The sequence below is a fragment of the Rhipicephalus sanguineus genome, chromosome 7, assembly GCF_013339695.2.
Source record: "Rhipicephalus sanguineus isolate Rsan-2018 chromosome 7, BIME_Rsan_1.4, whole genome shotgun sequence".
Classification (NCBI taxonomy): domain Eukaryota; kingdom Metazoa; phylum Arthropoda; class Arachnida; order Ixodida; family Ixodidae; genus Rhipicephalus; species Rhipicephalus sanguineus.
The window spans coordinates 143,992,032-144,014,269 of NC_051182.1; the positions used below are offsets into that span (position 1 = coordinate 143,992,032).

The 22,238-nt window shown below is 45.0% G+C and overlaps 1 protein-coding gene and 1 long non-coding RNA gene across 2 annotated transcripts in view; both read left to right on the top strand.

Moving 5' to 3' along the window:
- The window catches only part of LOC119399104 (leukocyte receptor cluster member 8 homolog), a 14,716-nt gene extending 14,667 nt beyond the window's left edge, over positions 1-49 (top strand). The window contains exon 10 of the mRNA XM_037665919.2: positions 44-49. Within this exon, the coding sequence (XP_037521847.1) occupies positions 44-49 (6 nt within the window). The remainder of the gene's footprint in view (positions 1-43) is intronic.
- Positions 50-3,282: 3,233 nt separating this feature from the next.
- Positions 3,283-18,365, top strand: LOC119400141 (uncharacterized). The gene is made up of 4 exons (XR_007416968.1): positions 3,283-3,399; positions 13,524-13,631; positions 14,921-15,056; positions 16,592-18,365. It is a non-coding gene; the product is annotated as an uncharacterized LOC119400141 (long non-coding RNA).
- Positions 18,366-22,238: the final 3,873 nt, after the last annotated feature.

A 22,238-nucleotide genomic window follows, 5' to 3' on the forward strand; every position in this document is an offset into this window, starting at 1 on the left:
GCACTGCATTTGCTCACAATTTGATGTGATTTTTCATACACAGAGTTAAAATTGGTTAGCAGTGTTTAATAAGATTGTAGAAAAAGTACAGTCACTCTACGTAGCATACACTGGGACGCCTTATATATATGGGTTATGCATTGTGATAGTGTTGCAAGCAACAGTTTTTTTATACATCACCCCCACAACTTATGCATGAATACAATTATGTCGATGGCATCCTCGCCAGTAGTAAAGATTTTGTATTATTCAATGAAATTTCGTTAACGTCTAGAAGCTGCTCACTAATAATTGCGTTTTTTATGTAGGTAGCAGTGACCGCACCTTTTCTTTTCTGCAATTAGTACTACACTTTCTTGCAGATATTCAGGTTTGCGCATCCTATATTGTCTTGGTTGCTCCTAGTCAAAATAGTGTTTCAACGCATTGTTATTATTATTGCTATATTATATTACTATTATTGTTAGCTTGTCAACAAAAGTTGTTTTTTCAGTAAGAATTTGTGGTATTGGAGGCGTAGTACATTCTTTATATGTATCATATTTGTATTTGCAACTTTGCTTGGAGCATGCAAACTTCATAGTAGAAAACAGCGCAATGCTGGTCCTGTTTGGTCTTTCTTGTCTTTGTTGTATTGCGCTGTTTTCTACTTTACTTGGACGGGCCCCCGGCCCTCGAAGTAAGTACGCCTATGCAGACAGTGTAAGCACAATTTTTTTTTAAAATAATGTGGGTGATCGTAACGTTAAACTACCCCGCATTGTTTCCTTCCGCATGGGCTGTTTTAACTGTTTATGATTGGTTGAAATTTTCTGGGTCATGCACACTGCACCTCCTCGTTACGCGATGCCACAAATGACTCCAAAATGATACATTGCATAACGACCACTTATGCACGACTACATAAAAAATAAAAGAATGCACTATTTCAATAAGGCATATTTTTGGTCATTGATTATTCGCCATTTGTCAAAATTTTCGGTATGCCTTAAAATCCCGTGCTTCTTAGCGACGTCACAAATCTATGGAATCTCGTGGTGTTAAAATTACGTGTGCACGCTAAAAAGCGCATTACTATGCTGAACAATACCTAAACTTTTTTTTTGGAATAGCTGGACAGTCTCATTCCGAATGTTATTCAAGAAGGCTGCCCGCTGATCAAATTGGCAGCGGCTACTTATAGCAGCTTGCAAGATTCAGTTGTGCTATAACAATGTTGAGCCGTTTGTGCGGCATGTACAACTCTGTGAACTCATTCTTTGCTGAGAGAGAGGGAGGGGAGGGAGAGAATAAACATTGCTGCACAAGTGTGCTTCTTTGTCGCCCAAGTTGTATTTTGCCCTGTATAAGTCAATTCGAGATGACCTCAAAACCAACTAGCCGGACTGCCAATTCAGTCTCCTTAGTCCGGAAAACCCAGGTCACGGGGGTCGAATCCTGGCTGTGGCCGCTGCACTTTCGATGGAGGTGAAAATGCGTGAGGTCCTCGTGCTTAGATTAGGTGCACGTTAAAGAACCCCAGGTGGTGGACATTTCCGGAGCCATTGTCTCTCATAATCATATCGTGGTTTTGAGACATTAAACCCCAACAATGATTAGTCTAGAAAACCGTGGACCTTGACCATTTCCATGGACCGGTAGATCAAGTTGCGGGACAAGCTTCAAAGCTCGGTTTTCCAATGTACTCGAGTCCACTGTCTTATTCCTCACCTTGTTTCAAGCCGCCGCGATCACTGCAAGCTACCATATGATAAGCAAGGCCAACGTTTTTAGATCAATCTAAAAACGTTGGCAAGGCGACACAGGTAATCGGAAACTCAAGCAGAAACATTCTTTAGCTCTCCCAGTGCGGCCCAAATAAAACACTCAACAGTTCTGCACACTCATCAACTCATAGCAAATTGGATATGTACAGCGGCGGTGATGCTATTCCTTTCCGACGAAACAAAATTAATTTCCTGAAACAGGATGACCGTTTGATCGGTCCATAAAACGTTTACTGCTGTTTGCGTCGTCGATGATGTAAATTTCACGCCAGGCAGAGCAGAATAAATGCTGTAGCGCAAAGCGCGAAAGCGTTGCACAGGCGGTCCGCACCACAGAGAACCTACATGGTCCGTGAGACATGGGAGACGATCTCCACAGCAGAAGCGCAGGATAATTTCATTATATAAATAAGCGTTTAATGTGTAGAAGTAAAACTTCGCTTCAGTTGATGGCTTCCCAGTGTGCAGCTGAAAATGACCACTGTCGAAAGTGGGCTCCGCCCCTAACTTTTCTCCAGTGGGGGGGCTAGCGCCCCCCCTTGCCCCCCCCCCCCCCCCCGGTAGATACGCCTATGTTTCACTTTGCTGTATGTAGTCTGATGCTTTCATGCGCACCATAATTAGTGCTTGAAATTTGAACAAATATATTATTATCCATCCCCGCCCTATTATGTGCTGCTTATGAGGTAAAAGGAGTTGCTGGCTGAGAAGCGGCGCTGCCTTCGCGGCAACTTATGAAACATGCAGAGTCGCGGCGCATGCACGCATGCGCAGCAAACCGCCGACCACAAACACGAAAGCCCCCGCTACCCTACCCCCGCGCTCACCTACCACTGTTTACAGCATGTGCTGTGTTTATACGACTTTATAGTCACCACACATCGAAATTATTTTATTATAAATGTTTCACGGCGCTTTCTGCGTTAGCATTGCGTTATTAACGCTTGTAAGTTTTCCTTTTGCGCTAAAGAAAACAGGCACAGTTTATTAAAGTTTGACCAACCAAAGTTTGCCTTCCCGCATGCTAAAATAAAATTATCCCCAGCCACAAATAAAAAAACACGTAACCCACAAATAAGGAGCAGTGCTTAAAAAGCGTTCGAGGGCCCCTTTAACGGCTACTTCGCCGACGCTTGGTCGGCTTGGTGGCTGGCTTGATCGCTCAGTCAGATTGGCTCAGTTGGTTTCGCTTTTTCGCTCAAAATACACTGCTCTCACCATGGCTGGCGCGCCGACTGGGACAAGGTGGACTGGCTTGTCTGTGCGTGCGCTCCAGCGCAAGCGACAGGCTGAATCCAGTCATCCAGCAGATATAGCTCGACGACAGGCTGCGAAGGCTAAAGCAAAGGCAAAGTTGCTCGCTGAAACACCGGAGCAAAGGGAGGTCAGGTTAGCACGTTACAGAAAAGCTTACGAAGCGCGAAAGCTTGCGAAGACCGAAGCTACCGCAGCCGTCGATCAGCAAAGCAAACAAGGAGACGACACCGTCGATACAAGCGACGGCGCCCACAACGAACGTTTGACGGACCACAACCTTCGGCCGACGGCCAGGTTTCGCCGCGGCTTCACGGACGACCCGTCCGGCAGCGCGTGCGCGTGTGAAAGACGGTGGCACGTCTGTCACGTGTCCGCGGTGAGTGAAAAGGTGTATCCTGCGCTCTGCTTGGTTACAACCTGAGAGAAAATGTCCGCTCCGCCGACAGAACCGCGGCGCACCTGCCGTTCACGTGTGGAAGACAGTCGTTCTACCTGGTATCCGCTCAAAGCATGAGTAATCTCTTTTTCTCGGCTAATGTAAATACTACGCCTATAAAGAGTTAGAAGGTTCGCCGTTACTGCCCAAAACATTGCGTTTAGCTGAGAAGCGATGGCAAAATCAATGATAAAATTTACCAGCACGTTCAAGTTTCCGACCTAAAACCAGAGACACAAACGTGTGTCTGTATAGAAAGAACTATGTGAAGCTCTCGATAAGTGCTTGACGTCACTGAAATAAGTAAGCGCTATTGGATGGAGCATTTATGTTGATTCTCTGGGGGAAGGACAGCGATGGCCTTGGGCAGAGGTGACATTTTTTTCTTATGTTGTGACCGAGTATAGAGATGGCATTGCCCGAGTGGGAGTCAGAGGCTGCTCTCGTTCAGCCAGTGTGCATCGAATGTGTAGGCAATTTGTCGTCAAGCAGAAATTGCCTCTCTTCAGCGTAAGCAATGGCTGTTGCTACCCGCTTATGCCTGCGTTGAACGATGTGGCCGAACGTCTGCTGTCGCTTCGCCGACTGATGAACTGGCGGTACGGCCAATTTGGCACCAAGGGACCAAAAACCAAGCGAAACATACCTTTCCCTCATGTTGACTAGGTTTGCAATAGTTAAGCCACAGCCCCCTTTTTTTTTTGGTGGCATGAGCACCGAGTGACATCGCTATCTTCCAGACCACCCTGTCTAGTGCCTGTGCGAGTTGTCAGAAAACCCTGATAGAAACAAATACTGTATATAAAAGGGATGGAATGGGCTAAGCTAAGGGCTGTGTATGCTAGAGTGGACAGTAAGGTATGTCGTAAGTTGAAATTTGAGTCATATAATTATTAGAAATTAGTGTAAAGAGCAATTACACCTCAGAAACCCATCAGAGATGGGGTCTTGTTTCAGCAGCTGACGGATTAGATCTCAGCCACGCTTCTTTCTGCGTGGCCTTGGCAGCACGTGAAACACGAAGTTGACCTAAGGAATACACCAGGGCACACAAACACCGAAAACATATATAACAGGGATGGAATAGGTAACGCTAAGGGTTGTATATGATAGAGGGTATTAAGGTATGTCATACTTACATTAAGGTATGTCATAAGTTAAAGTGCACTTGTCCCACCGAGACAGTTCAACCATGGCCTCTGCGACTAGATTTGGCAGGGCACTGTTGATGACGCCATTTCATTTATGTGGGGAGAGTGTAATCAGAGAAAGCAGTGTGACAGCCAGAAGAGAGTCACTGATTGGACACTGAGCATGGGCTAAGGTCACCGACCCGTGGCATGTTAAAGAGTTAACAAAAAAACGATACCAGGGCCAGGCGACAGGGAAACATGACGCACACCATGTCTCCCCTCTAGCCCGGCCATAATTACTCACGGGTATAGCGTAAGCAGGGAACGCAATGTGACATCCAGGCGAGTATCGCAGAAGTATTTTTAAGGCTACAATGCACGAGACTTGAGCTAAGTTTGCCTTTTTGCAGCGTGTTAATGCATTCACAAAATTACGCTTCTTCTCTTGGAAACACACCGAACTGGACAGTCGTAGCAATGGCGCACTGCCAGAGCTAATCACGGAGGCCACATTTCAGCATATCATTGGTGCGTCCCAAACTGATGCACTGGTGCTTCAAGATCAAGTTCCACAAGAAAACAACAGGTGAGCATGCAGTTTGCGTGCCAGTTTTCATTTGCACCTACGAGTGTGTGCCGCCACGCATGGCTGTTTTGCAGTGAGGATACAGTGCAGGTCTTTAATTATGGTTGGTTTGAGAAGAGCATAGTATTGCAGTGTTATATTAAGAAGTAGCGAACATAAAGCACTTCAGACTTATAGTTGAACTATTGCATCTATGACATCACCGCATGCTTGGAAGCATGTTTTACATTTGTCTCCTGCTAATCAATTGCCATCGTTTAAGCACATGTTTCTGAGACTCAAGGTAGATGGCTATATCACATATTTCATGGTACGAAACGGCTTTTGCACGATCCAGCTGTGTAATTTGTCTTGGAATTTATGGTTTTTATTACTCTTCTTTAGGATGGAAACGTTTCGAAGTGCTCAAGAAGGCCAGAACTGGTTCACTTGCCCAGGGAAAGGTTAACAACTAGAGAATTTGCTGTGACTGCGAAGTCTCAGTCTGCAACTTCACTGACGTGTTTTCCATTCTGCCCACAGAGGCTCAACATTCTCTGTACTTACGGTTGAAAAATTACTCCTTGTGTTTATGTATTATCTCTGTAATAATCCTATAAGGAAAACGCACTATGAAAAACCTTCATGTGTAGGCATGAGACAGTTTTTCTTCTGGAAGGCTTGAGCATTGGAAGTGTCCTACATGCAGAATTTTCAATTTGTGTTTGTTATGCAATAGAGTGCCCAGTATACACTATGGCATAGCGCCTTCAGTGACATCATGTTACAGCCAAGCATTGCCCTCATGGTGAAAGAAAAGTTATGTTGTTAGCTTATGTCACTTTGGCTTTGGGGAATGGGCTTTTCTGTGAATGCTATCTGTGAATGCACAATGAAGTGACTGTCTTCTGCATCCCCTTGCCACCAAGCTAACTGTCAAGTGGTGCTCGCGTACAAAATAATGTGCCTGTGTTTTTAGTGCAATGGAGGTCTTATTATGCCATGTCTGCTCTTTTTTTCATTTTGTTTTGTAGTAGTAAACATGTCATGCATTCCTTCTACTTTTATGCAATATGTGAGCATGTATATTACTAATTCTTTTTCAATTTCATTTATTTGCTCTAAGGGCCCAGTATCGGGCATTATATGGGGGGATAACAATTAGTGAGTTTGTTAAAACATCACCAAACTTAATTTGAAAGAGGGTAATAAGCATAACAATACATAAATAAAGGAGACAATAATTTCGCATTTAAAGAAATACAGTGCAATTAATAGCAGCATAATGGAAAGATCGCACAGTGCAATAACAGAAGCTTGACCTGCTGAACTATTAAAGTAAGTTCAACAAATACATGACAGAATTCAAAAGTAGCGACGAATCGGACATATCAGACATGAAATCAGACGGATGGTTTGTTAATAGATCAGCTAGTATGCCAGATGTGCTCATTAAAGTAGGTTTGTTGAGCCGTTTGAAAAGAAGCCACTTCCTTAATATTCGTGATGGATTGCAGAAGGGTATTCCACTCATTAGTTTATAATGCTAGAGGTGAGTGTAAATATTTTTTAGTTCTTAAAAATAATGGGCATACCTTGCGTTCATGGTGAGTACGGACAGCAACATGGGGCGCTGGATGAATGAATTATTTGCACAAAAGTGGTGGACTGTCGCTAAAATAAATACTGTAAAAAAATATTTTAATCGTAGAAACTTTCTTCGAGTTACGAGAGGTAGAATGCTAAGTGATCTTTTTATTGATGACACACTGCGATACCAAGAATGAGGACAAAATGAATCTAGCAGCCTTATTTTGAATAGATTCCCAGCATGTCGGTAAGGTTAAGCTTGGTGGTGATGCCATATGTTAGAAGCGTACTCTAATGATGGTTTCATTAGCGAATTGAATGCTTAAAGTTTAGTGTTGGAGTTGGCAAGGCATAGCCGACGTTTTAGAACAAGTTTTCTTAACGCTTTCCTAGTGATGAATACATGTGATCCTTCCATTTTACATAATAATTGAATAGAATACCTTAGTAGTTAATCAAGAAAACTGTTTCAACTGCAGAGTTCTTAATGTATTCAGTAGGCAGTAATTTTAGACCAGAACTTAATGATACTTGTTTAGTTTTCTCAACGCTAATTTTCATCTGCTATATACGCCACCATTTTGAAAGTGTACTTAAATTGAAATGCGGGGTAAAGTATCATTCTGGTTGTTTATTTCTTTATAAGGTACACAGTCATCTGCAGAAAGATGTGCGGAAGATTGACTGTCAGTCGATATATCATTTATGCAGATTAAATATCACAACGGTCCCAAAACTAATCCCAGTGGGACACCCGACGTGACTGGCGTGAGGCGTTGTATGTAGTGATCAATTTTAACACACTGAAATCCGTCAGTTAGAAAGCCCTTATTTCAAAGAAATGTTTCGTCGTCTAGCTGTAGACTACGAAGCTTTGTTAGCAGACTTTGGTGAGGGACGCGATCAAATGCTTTAGAGAAGTAAATGAAAATTGCATCGATGAAAAATGACCCATTAATGGAGTTGTGTAAATCGATTTCTAGCTCAAACAACTAGGAGTTACAGGATCTCTTTGTCTGAAAGCCGTGTTGGTTTTGAAAAAGTAAATTATTTGATTAAGGTAAGACGTTTTGCTACTGTAACTGGTACATTCGAGTAGTTTAGAGCAAATAGATGTAAGAGAAATGGGACAATAATTGTTAGCGAAGTGCTTGTCTCCGGATTTAAAGCTAGGAATTACATGCGCAATGATTGAGTCATCAGGGAGACAATCAGTGTCCAGTGACTGTTGGAGTATTAGTGATAAAAGGTGTGATGAATTATCTGGCATTAGCTTCAACAGTTTCACACTGATACCATCTGATCCAGTACAAGTTTTGCATGGTAGCCTCTTTATTGCTCGTGTTTACTCTCTTTACTGTTATCGTGATGGCTCAAAACTCGTGCGAAATTGCTTGCACTTGAAGCATTTTTGTTTTTAGCAGAAACTCGTCTGAGCATGTGCTGTTGTGTAAATAAATCAATCTCGACATTGTTATTCTATATTAGGTATTTTGCCTGTCTTCGAAGTGTTTTTGCCATGCACTGAATTTTCGCTTGCTTTAGTTGTCACGACTCTGTCAAATCTGTCCAATACATGCAATATCTGGAGTGCATACATCAGAAACTTCACACATGTATAGATGAAACTGCCTATGCATTTCGTTATGTTCTGTTTTTTTTTTTATTTCATGTTTCTTTTTAACTTACAAACTTTACAGTGAACTCTCATGTTGTTTAGTGGCTGTGAACATGCTGCGCATCCTTCCCTTGTGTTAATTTCCTGAGCATGTAACATTGGTTTCTGAATTAAATGAAGCCAGAGATATCTTGTGTTGCGAGTGAATTCATTTTTACATTCTGACACTTGCTGGCTGCATTCATTTAAGCGCACTTTGCGCGCGTGCACGGTCTAACGCAGCAGGCGTCAAAAAAAAAAAAAGAAACTCGCCGCGCGGTTCCTATTGCCATGACGACTGTATGCGCCGCCATCTTGCTGTCCCCCTAACGCAAGGGCCGGTACTGAAGGGGTCCTTGGCGCTAGCGTCGATGGAGCGTCTGCCCTTCTCGCGCCTGATTGGTGCCTGCGTCACCAGTTGCTCTTTCGGGTGCGCTGCTCTCCTACTTCTCCAACAGCATCGGTTCGCCGTAGGATATGCATGTGTATGATGAGGAACCTGGACCGAGTGTGGTGTACCGTTATAGCGAACGTCTGCAGAAAGTGCTCGTACAAGTTCAGGCATGTGCAGAGCCGCAACCACCGAAGCGAGGACGAGGCCGACCGCGCAAGTACGCTACTCGTGAAGATTACAAGAAGGCGAAGCTAACGAATTGGCCCGGTAGGTGAGGCAGACCGCAGAAGTACGCGACGCACGAAGATTACAAGAAGTCGAAGCTAACAAACTGTCCTTGCGGTCGACCTCGTAAATACGACCCGTCACTTTTCAAAAGTCAAAAGAAAGCCACGTATCGCGCGGGGAAGCTAACCGAAGAACAGATTCATGCGAAGGAACTTCGTAAAGTGCTGGCTCAGGCTAGAAAGGATGAAGTAGCTGAAAAGTGAATGTTACAGCAAGCAAAGAAGGAAGAACGGGCGAAGGCAATAGCTGCGCTCCAAAGGCAATGCACGGAACAAGCCGAACTTCGCCGCATTAGCTTCGCTGGAGCAATGAAACGGCGCACGAAGAAATTTCTAGACTATGCGACAGGATGCATGTGTAATGCGTGTGATCGTATTTGCCTCGAGGACGATGTTCGTGAAACTGTGAACCACTCGCAGGAATTTCTACGCCAACTCTTTCCGGAACGCAGAGTGGAGGACTTCGACATGTGTCGCTGTGATGCAGGTTCCTTTTCTGTTTACGACAGCTCTCTATGACTGAGCGTCGGAGAGCTTTAATAAGGACAAAGCCGTTGGTTTAACAAAGAACACACACAACATTTAATAAACCATTGGCGCGAAAACAATCTAAAGCCAAACACTCAACAAAAGGTTCACTGCACGCGATGAAACACTTCCTACGACGCACAAAACTCAAGTTCAAAGACCTAAACTAGACAGTGGAGTTCTGACGCGGCTGAGCAGCGGAGCGGGGAATAATGAGAGTTCGGTCTCACCAGGGCTGTTTGATGCAAACGCAACCGGAACGTGGTGGCTCAGGCTTGTTCAGTTGATGTGGGCTGGCTGGGGAGGAAGAGGAAACGGTGGCTGCTGGCCGGCACGATGAGACGCCAGGGGCAAGCTGGCCAGGCAGCTGGACGCACAGCTCGGGCCCGTAGCCCGACTGCTGATGCCACGTCGCCTGTCGGCTCCGGAGTCCGCAGGCCTTGGGGTGGCGTTCACGCAACATGTCTATGGCCTCTCACGGGAACCCGATGGCAGGAAGCCCCGGCCGGTTGAAGTCCTGGAGGTTCGGGTCCGAAACCCGACGGCCATCTTCAGCGCCCGGTCCGGTGCCAACCTTCCACTTGTCTGGTTCCCTTCGAACTCCCCGTCTCTTCTTCGACCCAGGCTTTTCCTCGGTCTCGGGTCAACTTGTCCCGTCCTGATTGGTGATGCTCAAGTTTCGTGGTGCCCCACTATTGGCCCCTGGAATCTCCGTGGTGAATTCCTCGTGCTGGACGTTATTTCAACGTCGTCGTCGTCTTTCATGTGGCCATCGTTTTCGCGCGCTGTTCTTTTCATGTTGCGCACTTTTGAAAGGCGCACACTTCGAACGCGCACCACACATCACAGTCGCGCATGCGTATCCTTACGGCTAAACAAGGTACCGAATTACTCAACAACCAACGGCTGCGTGACCTCTCCCCCACCCCTTCCGTGAAACACCCTTATTTACTGAAACTGAATCAAGTATTTGAAAGGCTTGTTTCTCCCTGAATTCCCTTCAGAAGAGGAGAGTTTCCACTTAGGCTTGTTGGTTCAACATAGTGAAGGGAAGAGTGCGGACACCAACGAATAGGGACACACAGTAGACAAACACAGCACTGGCTTTCAAGAAAAATGTTTATTATGCATGTGCACAACTGCTTATACTGAGCACTTCAGCAAAAAAAACAAGATTTCTCCTCATGTCCCTATCGTCCTGGCATGTTTATCTATGAAGGTCGCCATGACGATATGGTAGGAAGGCAGCCACCATGATATGGTGGCTGCCTTGATGACGTTTTTTTTTTTGTAGGAGTTTACTTACGTCGACATAAAATCTTGCATCTATGAAAAGAGGTTTGCACCCACAATTGCAAAAGTGCACACCCAGATGACCGTGAATTGCGCTATTTTGTAGTAGTGTTCTTTTAGCCAATAGCTGATATATCGGCCAGTTCTAACAATATAAACTTTTCCGCAGGAAATAGGTATCTGATACACAACACATTGGGTACACTCTGCGAAGGCTGTCTGAATTCAGCACTTGCAACTTAGCTTGACTGCGTATCAGAACATCTCCGGGCAGTTTCGAATCAAAGGTTTAATCAGAAATGTTCCAATTGATGTGTGCAAGACTTTTTTAAACAGTCTACCGGACCAGTTGGCAAACAATGTTGCAGTTCTCATGAACCAAGAAGAGGAACAGTTCTCATGAACCAAGAAGGGCTGTGTAATCACTGTGTTATCATTAGTAAACACACATTTGTGCACAGGCGTACTCAAGGTTGTGCACAAAAAACCTAAAGTGATGCTAATGCAAGACTTAGCGGTCTGGCAGTAGTACTCACACCAGTTCTTAAGTAAAGATAAATTTACCCATAGAACTGGTCGGAGTGTCCAGTCCATGGAATAGTGACACAAAAAACACCATGAAACAATTTTTACAATTTACAACCTGCAGTGCAAATGAGGTTGTACACGCAACACATGCTGCTAATAGTGATAGGTGAGCCCAACAGCAATCGTCACGGCAATTTCAATGACTTCGCGCAGCACAAAGGCTTGTCCTCCAGGCCATGCGCTGTACCCGTTTTAGTGACATTTCAAATGCCATTTCAAAATACAAATCCTATTCGTATCGTGAAAAGAATGGTTGATTCTGTCACTATAATTCCCAGTAATTGCATTTCCACTCTGCTCCAGTTGCGCATTCCAGCCAGTTGTATTCAAGCACATTCATAAACACTGATTCATTGAGCTTTCTGTTACTGCCTGCGGACATGTGCAGCTGCTGCACAAGTGAAAAATATTGCATTACTTCGTAGAAGGAGGCTTCTTGCGTGCCACTTTTTCGTAGTGTCATATTTTGGGTGACAGTATCAGTCACAACTTGCCAACTCCATCGAGCACTCCCAACAGCTGCAAAAAACAACACAAAAGAACATGCACTTCTCTCATGTCACATCAGTATGCACCGAATCTTGAAAGCCATAAAGTTTGTGTCCTTGAAATGCAAGAACAAAGAACAAGCATGAAAGGAACTACGAATATGAGCGCCTAGTTCCTACTGAAGGTTTATTTCCAGTGCATTAAAGGGTTCCTGAACCGCTTTGCCAAGTAATCATCGAATGACCTCACTGTCAAAGTCTATTGCCTTGTGAATCGATTGCCAAAAAATTTCTCAAACCCATCAAAAACAATCGGAGTTACAGGAATTTGTCACATTTCTTAAGCGCTTTCTTTTCTTGGCCCTGCGAGCATACTCGAAGCTACACAGGAAGGAATGGCAAGGGGGAAAGAAGTTAGGTCAGCATGGGTCATGATCTTGAGCACGTATGATGAAACACTATCAGACTCTTCTGCTGTGACACATGTGCGTGAGTGTGGCTACTCTGTAATGTTAGCACACTATGTCGAACATGGCGCCGGCACATGGCAGCACCCCTTAGCAAGGGGCGCATCTGATCCAAACGCTACTCGTCATTTATGTCAGCCATTGGCTGATAGCAGGCACACTGAAGAGAGTGAGAACAGGCCTCTGTATGAAGAGAGCATGCTTGAAAATATGGTAACTTCACGCTCCACTTCTAAACTCTCCTTGCTGCACACAATTTCAGGATTTGTTTAGGCTGTTTATGTGTTTTCTCACCAATTCCGAGGGGTTGTTCATAACCCTTTTAAATTCCCTACACTAGCAGCCCTGTGCTACGACGATTCATCATTGTTTTCGTGACTTGAGGATACACCGGGGAATACCAACTAGCCAAATCTCGTAAAGGACAAGCGACCCAAAATTTTGAAGCAAAGTAACTTGCAAGATAAACTTGTGTGGCCACACAGGCATCATCTGTAAAATATTAAGGATAATATATCGTGGAACATATTTAATAACAATCTTATAGTGTGTACTGTGCAACTGAGCATAAAACGAAACTCCTCACTACATTGCCATTAAACATGGATTTAATATAAGCAGCCAGCAGCCACCTATGTCATTAATATATATTGGCTTCCATGCTCCTTGCATGTGCTCTCTGTTGCAGTTCTCAACGTAGTACTCACGCACACGCACTGCCAGGCGCGGCGTGTGTGTCACTGTTTTGTGTGGTCAAATGGTCAGATGTTTACAATAAAACCTCCCTGGTCCTGCCTTTCTTGATGCTCTCTGAAACTGAAACTGTGACTGGGTGCAATAAGACAGTCTCAAAATAATTAACAGACATGCACTGAAGCAAATGAGGTTTCCGGATGTGATAAGTGGGTCGTTAGCTACTTTTTGCAATATGAAAAGACAAAAAGATACAATGCTTTTGTGTCAGTATTCCTGTGACATTGTGAAGCCATAAAATTTTTGTAGCTTTTGTATTTCTCTTAACAGTTCTGTGTACCATGTGGTTCACTGTCTGACTATTGCTTGATTGCGTTGCAGGTTGTAGATGCTGCACACAACGCTCCGCACACCTGCACCAAATGTAGGTCGAGGGGCACAACATTAAGGACGACTCCAAGGCGACGTTACAGTAAATGCATTGGCAAGGTGAGACTTGTGGATATGTCATGAGTTGGCATGCTATAAGCAGTTCTAACACATTTCTTCAGGGCTGCAGAGTTTTGTTTAAAGGGACACTAAAGAGCAAAACGATTTTTCTTGCGTTAGTAAAGTAGTCTTCCACGATACCAAAAACACCACGCTTTCTGCGCGAAGACGCTTAATAAGCGAGAAAACGCGCTAAAAGAAAATACAGGTGGCGACGCCACTTTGGAATTCCCGCACCATTTGCCGTGACATCACATATTTTTGACGGCGCCTGCTTGGGCCTACGTAGTTCCTAATCGGTTAAATCGAAGTGCATTGTCCTCTGAGGGGGCTAGAGACTTGACATAACGAGTTTGTGGAAATTTCTTCGAGCCAGTGGGCCAAAATACGTTATATGCTCTTTGAAGTCTTTTACGTCACGAATTACAAAGTTCGCCGCGAAATTTAAAAATGAAACTTTGAACTTGGTTTTCTCCTCTAATAATAAACCTATGGTGGTGAAATACACTACACAAGAGTTTTCCGAGCACACTTTATCAATCTTAAACCAATTCATTGTTTCTCTTTAGTGTCCCTTTAACTTGAGAAGCTTTTAAAAACTTTATTGCTCTTTTAAAAACACCATGTTGCAAAACGTATCCTTTCAGTGACCTTTCTTCTTTTGGAGTAGGGGAAGTGTCCCTCCACTGTGGGCTAGTGGTTATGTTGCTTGACTGCTTGCCCAAAGGTCACGGGGTGGAGTCCCAGCCGCAGATATGCAGCATTTCGATTGAGGTGAAATGCTGGAGGCCCATGTACATAGATATAGGTGTACGTTAAAGATCCCCAGGTGCAGGGGTGTAGCCAGGGGGGGTTGGGGGGAGGGGGGCTCAACCCCCTCCCCGCTAGATATTTTTTCGCATGTGTATATATACATGCACACATACAAATGCACGCACGAACATACATAAAGTAGGGTTGACACCCCCCCCCTAGAAAAATTTCTGGCTACGCCCCTGCCCAGGTGGTTGAAATTTTCTGAGCCCTACACTACGACGTCCCGCATAATCATATCGTGGCTTTAGGACGTATCACTCCAACAATTATTAGGGCAAGTGTGAATGCTTTGTTGGATAGACTGGGAAGAGGAGGAGGGTAAATGCATTTCTTCTTTCAGCTTAATATTGTGCAACCATGGTTTGAGAAGTAGCGATAAGTTTCTTGTCTTCCAGCAATTAGTCACAATTTGTCAAACAAATGTGACAGAACAGTCTGCACTTCGCTGATTACAAAATTACATGCTCTTCTAGGATGAGATCCTGCCTCAGCATGCCCATCAATCATCTCAGACAGAACACCGCATCACTCTTGCCTGGTGCCCAAGGCCAAACGTTTCAACATGCTGCGCTGAAGTACAGGTGGACCTCTTGTGACAGCTCTGTCGAAGTGAGTGCTTGAAAAGAAGATGGTATAGAAAATAGATGCCTGATCTGACCTACACGATTTCCTCACATTTCATGGAGCCACTCAGTCATCGTGGTTCTGTACATCTCGCCTTGCTCATTGCACCTGAATTGCATCCAGGGCAAGACAGTTTTGTTGTTCAAGAAAATTTTTCTTTATTATATAAGAAATAGTAGCAGCTTTCGCCTCTCGGCTGTGCATGCATCCGTTAAGGCTAATCGAGTTTTTTTTCTCTGCCTGTTGAGTGAACACGTACAGTACAGTCCGCTGTTAAAGAGAACCCTCGAATGTGCACCTGTCGTATTGCTAGCCCCGTAACTGCAAGTGGATGTATAAATATTGATCATGCCCTGAACAAATCTGTTGAAAGGAGTCGAAACTGTCAACCACCAGTAGTCTTATGCAAATCCATGCCACTATGCCTTCAAAAGAGAGTGAAATCCGGGCATGCCCTGCACGCAGGTGTTCCCTTTAATAGTGGCGATGTGTGTACAGTGATCATGGATTGAAACATGTCAACTTAGAGCTAAGTAATGTGCATATTTTCATTTTTACTGTCTTCAGTTCATGTGCTATCGGCATAATTTCGACTCCAACACTAACAACCAGATTCGTAGTGACAGGGTTTTCTCAAGCATCTGTGTGTACCAGTTGTTGTACCAAAAGTTTTGATATCACGTTTCATTAGTGAGCACTGTACCTCGTTGGTATCGCATTGATCAACAATGTTGCCCATCATAATGTCCAATGTCTTATTGGCCTGTTTCTTATCCGGTCTGATAGGCCATACAGAAAACCAGCTGTGTCCACAAAGACCAGATCGTTGCATTTAGTCCTCTAGCACTGCCTCTAAGGCTACTCATTCTTGTCACTTGCCATACGGCTAAATACCACAAAAACACCTGCTAGACTTGAGAGCAGGACTTCAGAGAAAAAATAGACTAATGGCAGCGGAGCAGATGCTAGAAATAGTTGGTTCCTGTGTACATCCAGCTGTGGCTTTTCACAAGCATTACACTTAAACCTCATTATAACAGTCGCATTTGACACTAATATAACTTCGCCATAGCCGAGAATTTGTTATAAGCATATATCCGAACCACTGTATCTATTACCAAGGGTATTCTTCATTTACTTTGTTATAACCGATAGTTCGTTATAATCCATGTTCATTATATCGAGGTTTGAGTGTATCTCTTAAGCAACAGTATGGTCCTATGTCTTCTTTTTGCTTCTCAGCACATCCTTCTAATGTTGTGCACAGAATTGTGTATAACATTGCATTGAGTGATGGGCTTTGGTTGTCAATGGATAATGCATGACCTAAGAAGTTTAATGATACTTCTGGAGGCTAAGGATCACAACGTATCGTGAGGTTGTAAAAACTTACCTGCAGCTTGCTTTTACTGAGCCAATGCAGAAATTTGGCAGTGGCATATTATTGTTTTCTTGGTGTTCGTGGACATTATTACTTTTTTTGAGAGTGTCGCTACATTACGTGTATTAATGCCTTTCAGCAATTCATCTTCTTGTCTACCTACCAAGTTCTTGGTGAGAAGTACGGAGACTTGTTGGAGGTAAAGGGTGACTGTCGCACAGCGAAAGAGAAAAACAAGATGTGAACCAGGCATGGCAGTATCAACCTGAGAAGCCTAGCATTGGGAGAAGAAGCAGAAACGTGATGCCTCGGGCATGTAATTGCCACGAGGTGCACGCCACCTTTCAAGGAAGACATGGTTTGCCAAACGTCACCGTCGAAGTACTCAGGGTGCCTGAAATCTGCACTGTCAAAGGTCCTTTGATGGGTAACGACCTTCTTTGTTCGCTGCCATCGCAAAAGATATTTGCAGCAGATGCATCAACAACCAACTTTGCGTCAGATGCAGCGATCAACTTTCTTGTCGAATTGAACATCTATTGGCTAGTCGTGGCCGGATGGATCAAACGTCTTGAGACTGTGCCTAGTGGGGTGGTGCAGGGCAAGTCCAGCAGCAAGTTGTTCCCAGGTTCCACTATTTATACAGCAGTGCTACCTCTCGTTGGTGGGGATCACATTGACAATGATAACAACTTGGACCTTACTAAAATGTGGCAACTTGATCTGATGGAAATCATGGTTGTTGGCATCCAAATTACCACCTCAAAAGTTGGCTCGGCAGGTGACTTCAAGGCCGCAGTGCAGCTGGAAGGAAGGGCAATATATTGTGCCACTTTGGATCAAGTCTCCTGCTCTCATGTCGGACACCATCCGCGCGGTTTACAGAATTGTGCTTGAAGCGTGAGTGACAGTATTTATGACATTGTCTTGATCTTCTTCCGGCTGTAAAGACAAAGGTACAAATCAAGCTCAACATTTTTCAGTGAAAGCTGTTATGAGATCACAACAGCAGCCAGTTTTGGTGCCATAGTTGTCCTCCGCCTGTGTTCATAACCGCTATCACGCACGATAAAAATAATAAAGGATCGAGGGGGATTTGAACCCTGGCCCTGTGCATGGCAGTCGAGTATTCTACCACAGAGCCACACCGGTGCTTGGAGCTCCTTCGCAAAAAGACCCCATTCAGGTGTTATGTTTGGCAAGGAGTCACGTTAACAAATGTAATATAGCATGGCAAAGAGTAAAACAACCAGGCGTCACACAATGCGAATTTCTTAATGAGTGGATGGTTTAAAGTTTCCCACCCATTACGAATGGCTCAGCCAAAATTCTTCATATCATCAGCAACAACATCAACAAAGTGCACATAATGCCTTGCAGATGGGTAATACGTAGGTACCTAGCTTCTCCGCAGAGTGATGAACAATGGCATAGCGGGTGCTTCCCTACTTCTTGAAATTCTGATGATTAGTGGCATAGTGGGCGCCTTGCAACTGTACTTGTGGTAGTCAGCCCAAGAGAGTTTACAACAGGTTTAGAAAGGCTTCTCCTCCAGTTATCGCTATGACTGTGCTGTGTGTTCCGCGCAGGCCTGGCGTTTTTTTCTTATGTCGTCAGCAAACATTCCATCAACAGTGTATTCGACGATGAGCCATACATTTCTCACTCGAGATATAATATAGTGCCTTTGGTGCTGGTTGTTCATAGTAGTTGCCGCTCCAACGAAACGTCCACCAACATATTTATCACCGCTCTTTTTTCTGTCACCGTAGCCACTAAAGTAAGGAGAGTGAACACCGCCAGCCACAGCACCAAGTCTAACATATTGACAGTGTTAAGGCCTTGTATGGCTTTCTTTGGCGACAATGGCAATAGTCACACCAAGAACCTAAAAAAAATTATACGCAGCTTCGACTGACTTAATGTCGATAAGGTTGATTAAACAGTGGAGCTGGTGGCATCAGTTTTAGTGGCCATTGCCGAACACTAAGCTGTGGGTCTCATATTCTAGAACGAATGCAAGACCCTCATCTTTTCCAGGACGCTTATCAGCCAGTCTTCCTTTCCACACCATCTGCTTCACTCTCGCCATAGCTTTGCCTTTGCTCTCTTCCTCTCTACCCAACTTACCTTCTCCATGTCGCTAACCCTTCTCTACCGTGGTCAACTTGCTATTCACTCACCCACTTGGCTTTACCCATGCTCTCCTCCTCAGGCTTCTCTCTCACAGCTGGGCTAGAAAGTGCGGACGACAGATCCCCAGGGATCTACCTCGACCTTAAACAACTCCGCTGTTAAAAATTGCTTCACCATTGAGCAAGGCCACTATGTGCAGTCGCCTTGGTTCTGTGTGCACCAGCGCGAGTGCTAATACTCCATCAAAAACTTCGGAACCTTAACTCGGCCACGCTCTGCACCGAGTTCTTTGACGACGTGACTTACTGCTGGCTACACTGGCTAGACCTCCACCACCAAACACTTCAGATTCAGTGGCTTCAGCCACACCAGACAGAAAATTTGCCGCTCTTCTTGACACTGTGATTATTTCCTAGTAGTGCCTTCAGGGCTCCCACATCAAGAGCTGCACGGATGACCTATTCGTGACCAATACTTCCAAGATGAAAGGGAAGCAACCGCTTCCAGCGGCTTCTCGAGTCTGTCACACGCCATTCGATCATGCATGGGCTTCTGCACTGGCCTGGTGGGATGCCATTGGCAACTGCAGCCCCAGCCTTTATGGCATTCTTGCACTATTTAGAGACATTTTACTGAACCTCGAAAGTGACGATACATCCTGGAAACCCGAGAAATGGCAGGAAGGAGATGGCCAATGACTTCAGCAACGGCTGTTTATGTTACGTCATTTAGGGAGAGGTCTCTTGCAGATGCATTTAACACTAAGGACCTGGCATGCAACAGGGAGGCATAAACATCGACGCAGACTAGGCAAACAAACTTGCGGGTGATATCACTCAGTCCAAGTGGTCATATAATTCCTTTCATGCATCCAGTGTGAAGCTATAAACAAGACGTCCAGAACTCTAGCAATGGATGATGTGGGATCAAGTGCATAGTAAATGGTGTCCACTGCCTTGTGTGTTTCATTCCAAGTGGTAGTGTGTTGAGAAGAAAAGGACGATGTGGTACCTAAAACATAAGTGTACAAATGGGCATGGGGAATGGGGTCCAATAAACTATTTGCTGCCTTAACTGATGGATGCTTATTCACATTGTCCACTACACAGTTTTATTTAATTACTACTTCATTTATTCAACACTTATCACAGACGATTCATCCTTGATGCTACTAGCACACCGAATGATAGTAGGATTAATAATGATGAATTAAGCAGGCTACAAAAGAATGTCACCAAAGTCTTTTGATTCACAGCAATTGATGCTGCTCATATTTTTGTGGCGAGAACGTTAAGCATGGCTTTCAAGATTCAAGGAATCTACATGTGAGGGCGCTGTATCGGGCAAGTAAGGATGCCAAATTTTGCGAAATGGACTGTATTAGCACCTGTGCCTAGGAACAAAGTTCTTATTGAGGCATGTGCCCCAATATGATCAGTCATGCATTGCATCGGCCAACATGATTACCACCACAGCAGATTTACAAATGCGCACGTACTTGTGTGAATGCAGGCATGTGCAAGCATTTTGGCAGCAGTACAGAAAATGAATGTCGCTCGCAGCAGTCAGCATGAGTTATGTACACGTCTCTTACGAGTTTTAAACAGGAAACACAGCAAGTGGAGTATATCTGAACCTCCAATTAGATGCCGTTGCAGCTGGCAAGGTGGCAGCTTGAAGAAAGTGGAGGGAGAGAAAATTCCAACGACAAATCGGTATCTCTGCCATAGGAACCAGTGGCGTACCAACTTGTTCGCGAGTGGGGGGGGGGGGGGTGTCACAAACGAGCGCATAATTAGGCGCCCGTCACCGATTTAAAACGACGACGTGAAATCCCGGCCCGGCGGTTACCCTTAACAGCGCTGGAGTTCGCGTGAGTGTTTCCTGGAAGAGAAGCATACAAGTTACGTGCCAAGAATTGTGAACTGGATACGTTTGGTGAATATTCAAGACTTTAAGTGTTCTTGAATAGTTTATAATGCATAAGATTGCATTTGTAGCGCGCGATCTGTTTGTTTTGTTCCCGTTGTTTGAAACGCCAAGTTATATTGTGAGTTGTAATTGATAACAGCCGAGTGTACAGTACGGTTCACTCTTAGAGGGAAAACGCCAGCGCGTGGCTGACAGCCTGCGCGGCGCTGACTAGCGGCGAGATTTGTAAATGCGGCGCATGCGCATACACTTGTAAGGGCGGCGCGCGCCCGGCGTCGTCTGCTACTTCTGCGCCCATGCGCCAGGCAATTCCTGGAAAGCGCCGGAAAGCGGTTCCGTTTTTTCGGGGTGCGATTTATCTAGCCGTCGTCACTCTGCATTCAACAGCCAGAAAAACAAATATCCGCATTTGGTTATTGCTGCGCTCTTTCGCAAGGTTTAACTGGACTGGTTTCTATGCTCGCTAAAGCATCATGAGCAGATGCTCCTAAGATCGACTATTTTTTACAACAAGATTATTCTGTTACAACAACACATGCACACAATGAAATAAAGCGTGCACGGAACTTTACCTGACGGTAAAATTGAAGGAGACGTCTCGTTGATTATACTTTTGCGACAGAGGATATACGGGGCAAGAACTAGCCACAATACTTTTGAAGGATGCAAAGCTGGTGTGTTGGTGCACGTCCGTACTCTTTTAAATGAAAATAAAATTCTACTTCTGCAAGAAAAACAGCACCGAGAGCTTGCTCAAGCCAGTTATATGTATTTCACACACAGCTACAGCAACTGGCCACTTTCGATAACAGACAAGGCAATTGAAGCATGATGCAGCGAACATATATACTAAGCTTGCCCTTCCAACAATAAAATAATCGCCTATTCAACAAGCGGAAGGCAGAGTTGGTATCACTTGCTTCTAACTTCGAAAACAAAAGCGGTAAGGGTCAGCGCACGCCGAGCGCTGCCGCATGGAAGGAGCAGACGACGCGGGGCACGAACCGCCGCAATGAATCTATACGCATGCGCAGCATTTACAAATCTCGCCAGCAGTTAAGCCCGAACCACACGTACGCTGGCCGAGCGCGCGCTGTACGTTGGCTGTACGCGCTCCGGAGGCCGCGCATGCGCAGACGAAGCAAGCGCGGCAAAACGCGCGCGGTACGCGAGTGTTTGCGGCGACTGATATCGACCTTGAGACGGCGCGCGCTTGGAAGCGCTTGGAGCACAACTGTGGCATGGCTGTTACCAGCACCGGCTTGACCGACGGATGATGATACACATATGAAAAATTTTAGTTCTTATTTACTTTTGCATGCATCTAACAATAAAAAAGGTAACAGAAGGAGGTTTTGTAAGTATTCTGATGAACTATCAGTAATTTTGTACGAAACGATGTCTTGCACGTATGAGGAAGCGCGCGCTTCGCGTGCGCCTTCGCGCGTAGTGTGTGGGTGGAAACCGCCATAACTCGCCGGAGACGCCCGGGCTGCGCGCGCTGACGCGCGCCCCGTGCGCGTTTGGGAGCGTACGTGCGGTTCGGGCTGCGAATGGGAATTAATTGACCACTCGAAACGCATGTGCATTGAGTTGTCGAAGCACAGCTAACTACATAAACTAAGCCTCGTTGGTAGACGAGATTCCGAACCACACGTACGCTGGCCGAGCGCGCGCTGTACGTTGGCTGTACGCGCTCCGGAGGCCACGCATGCGCA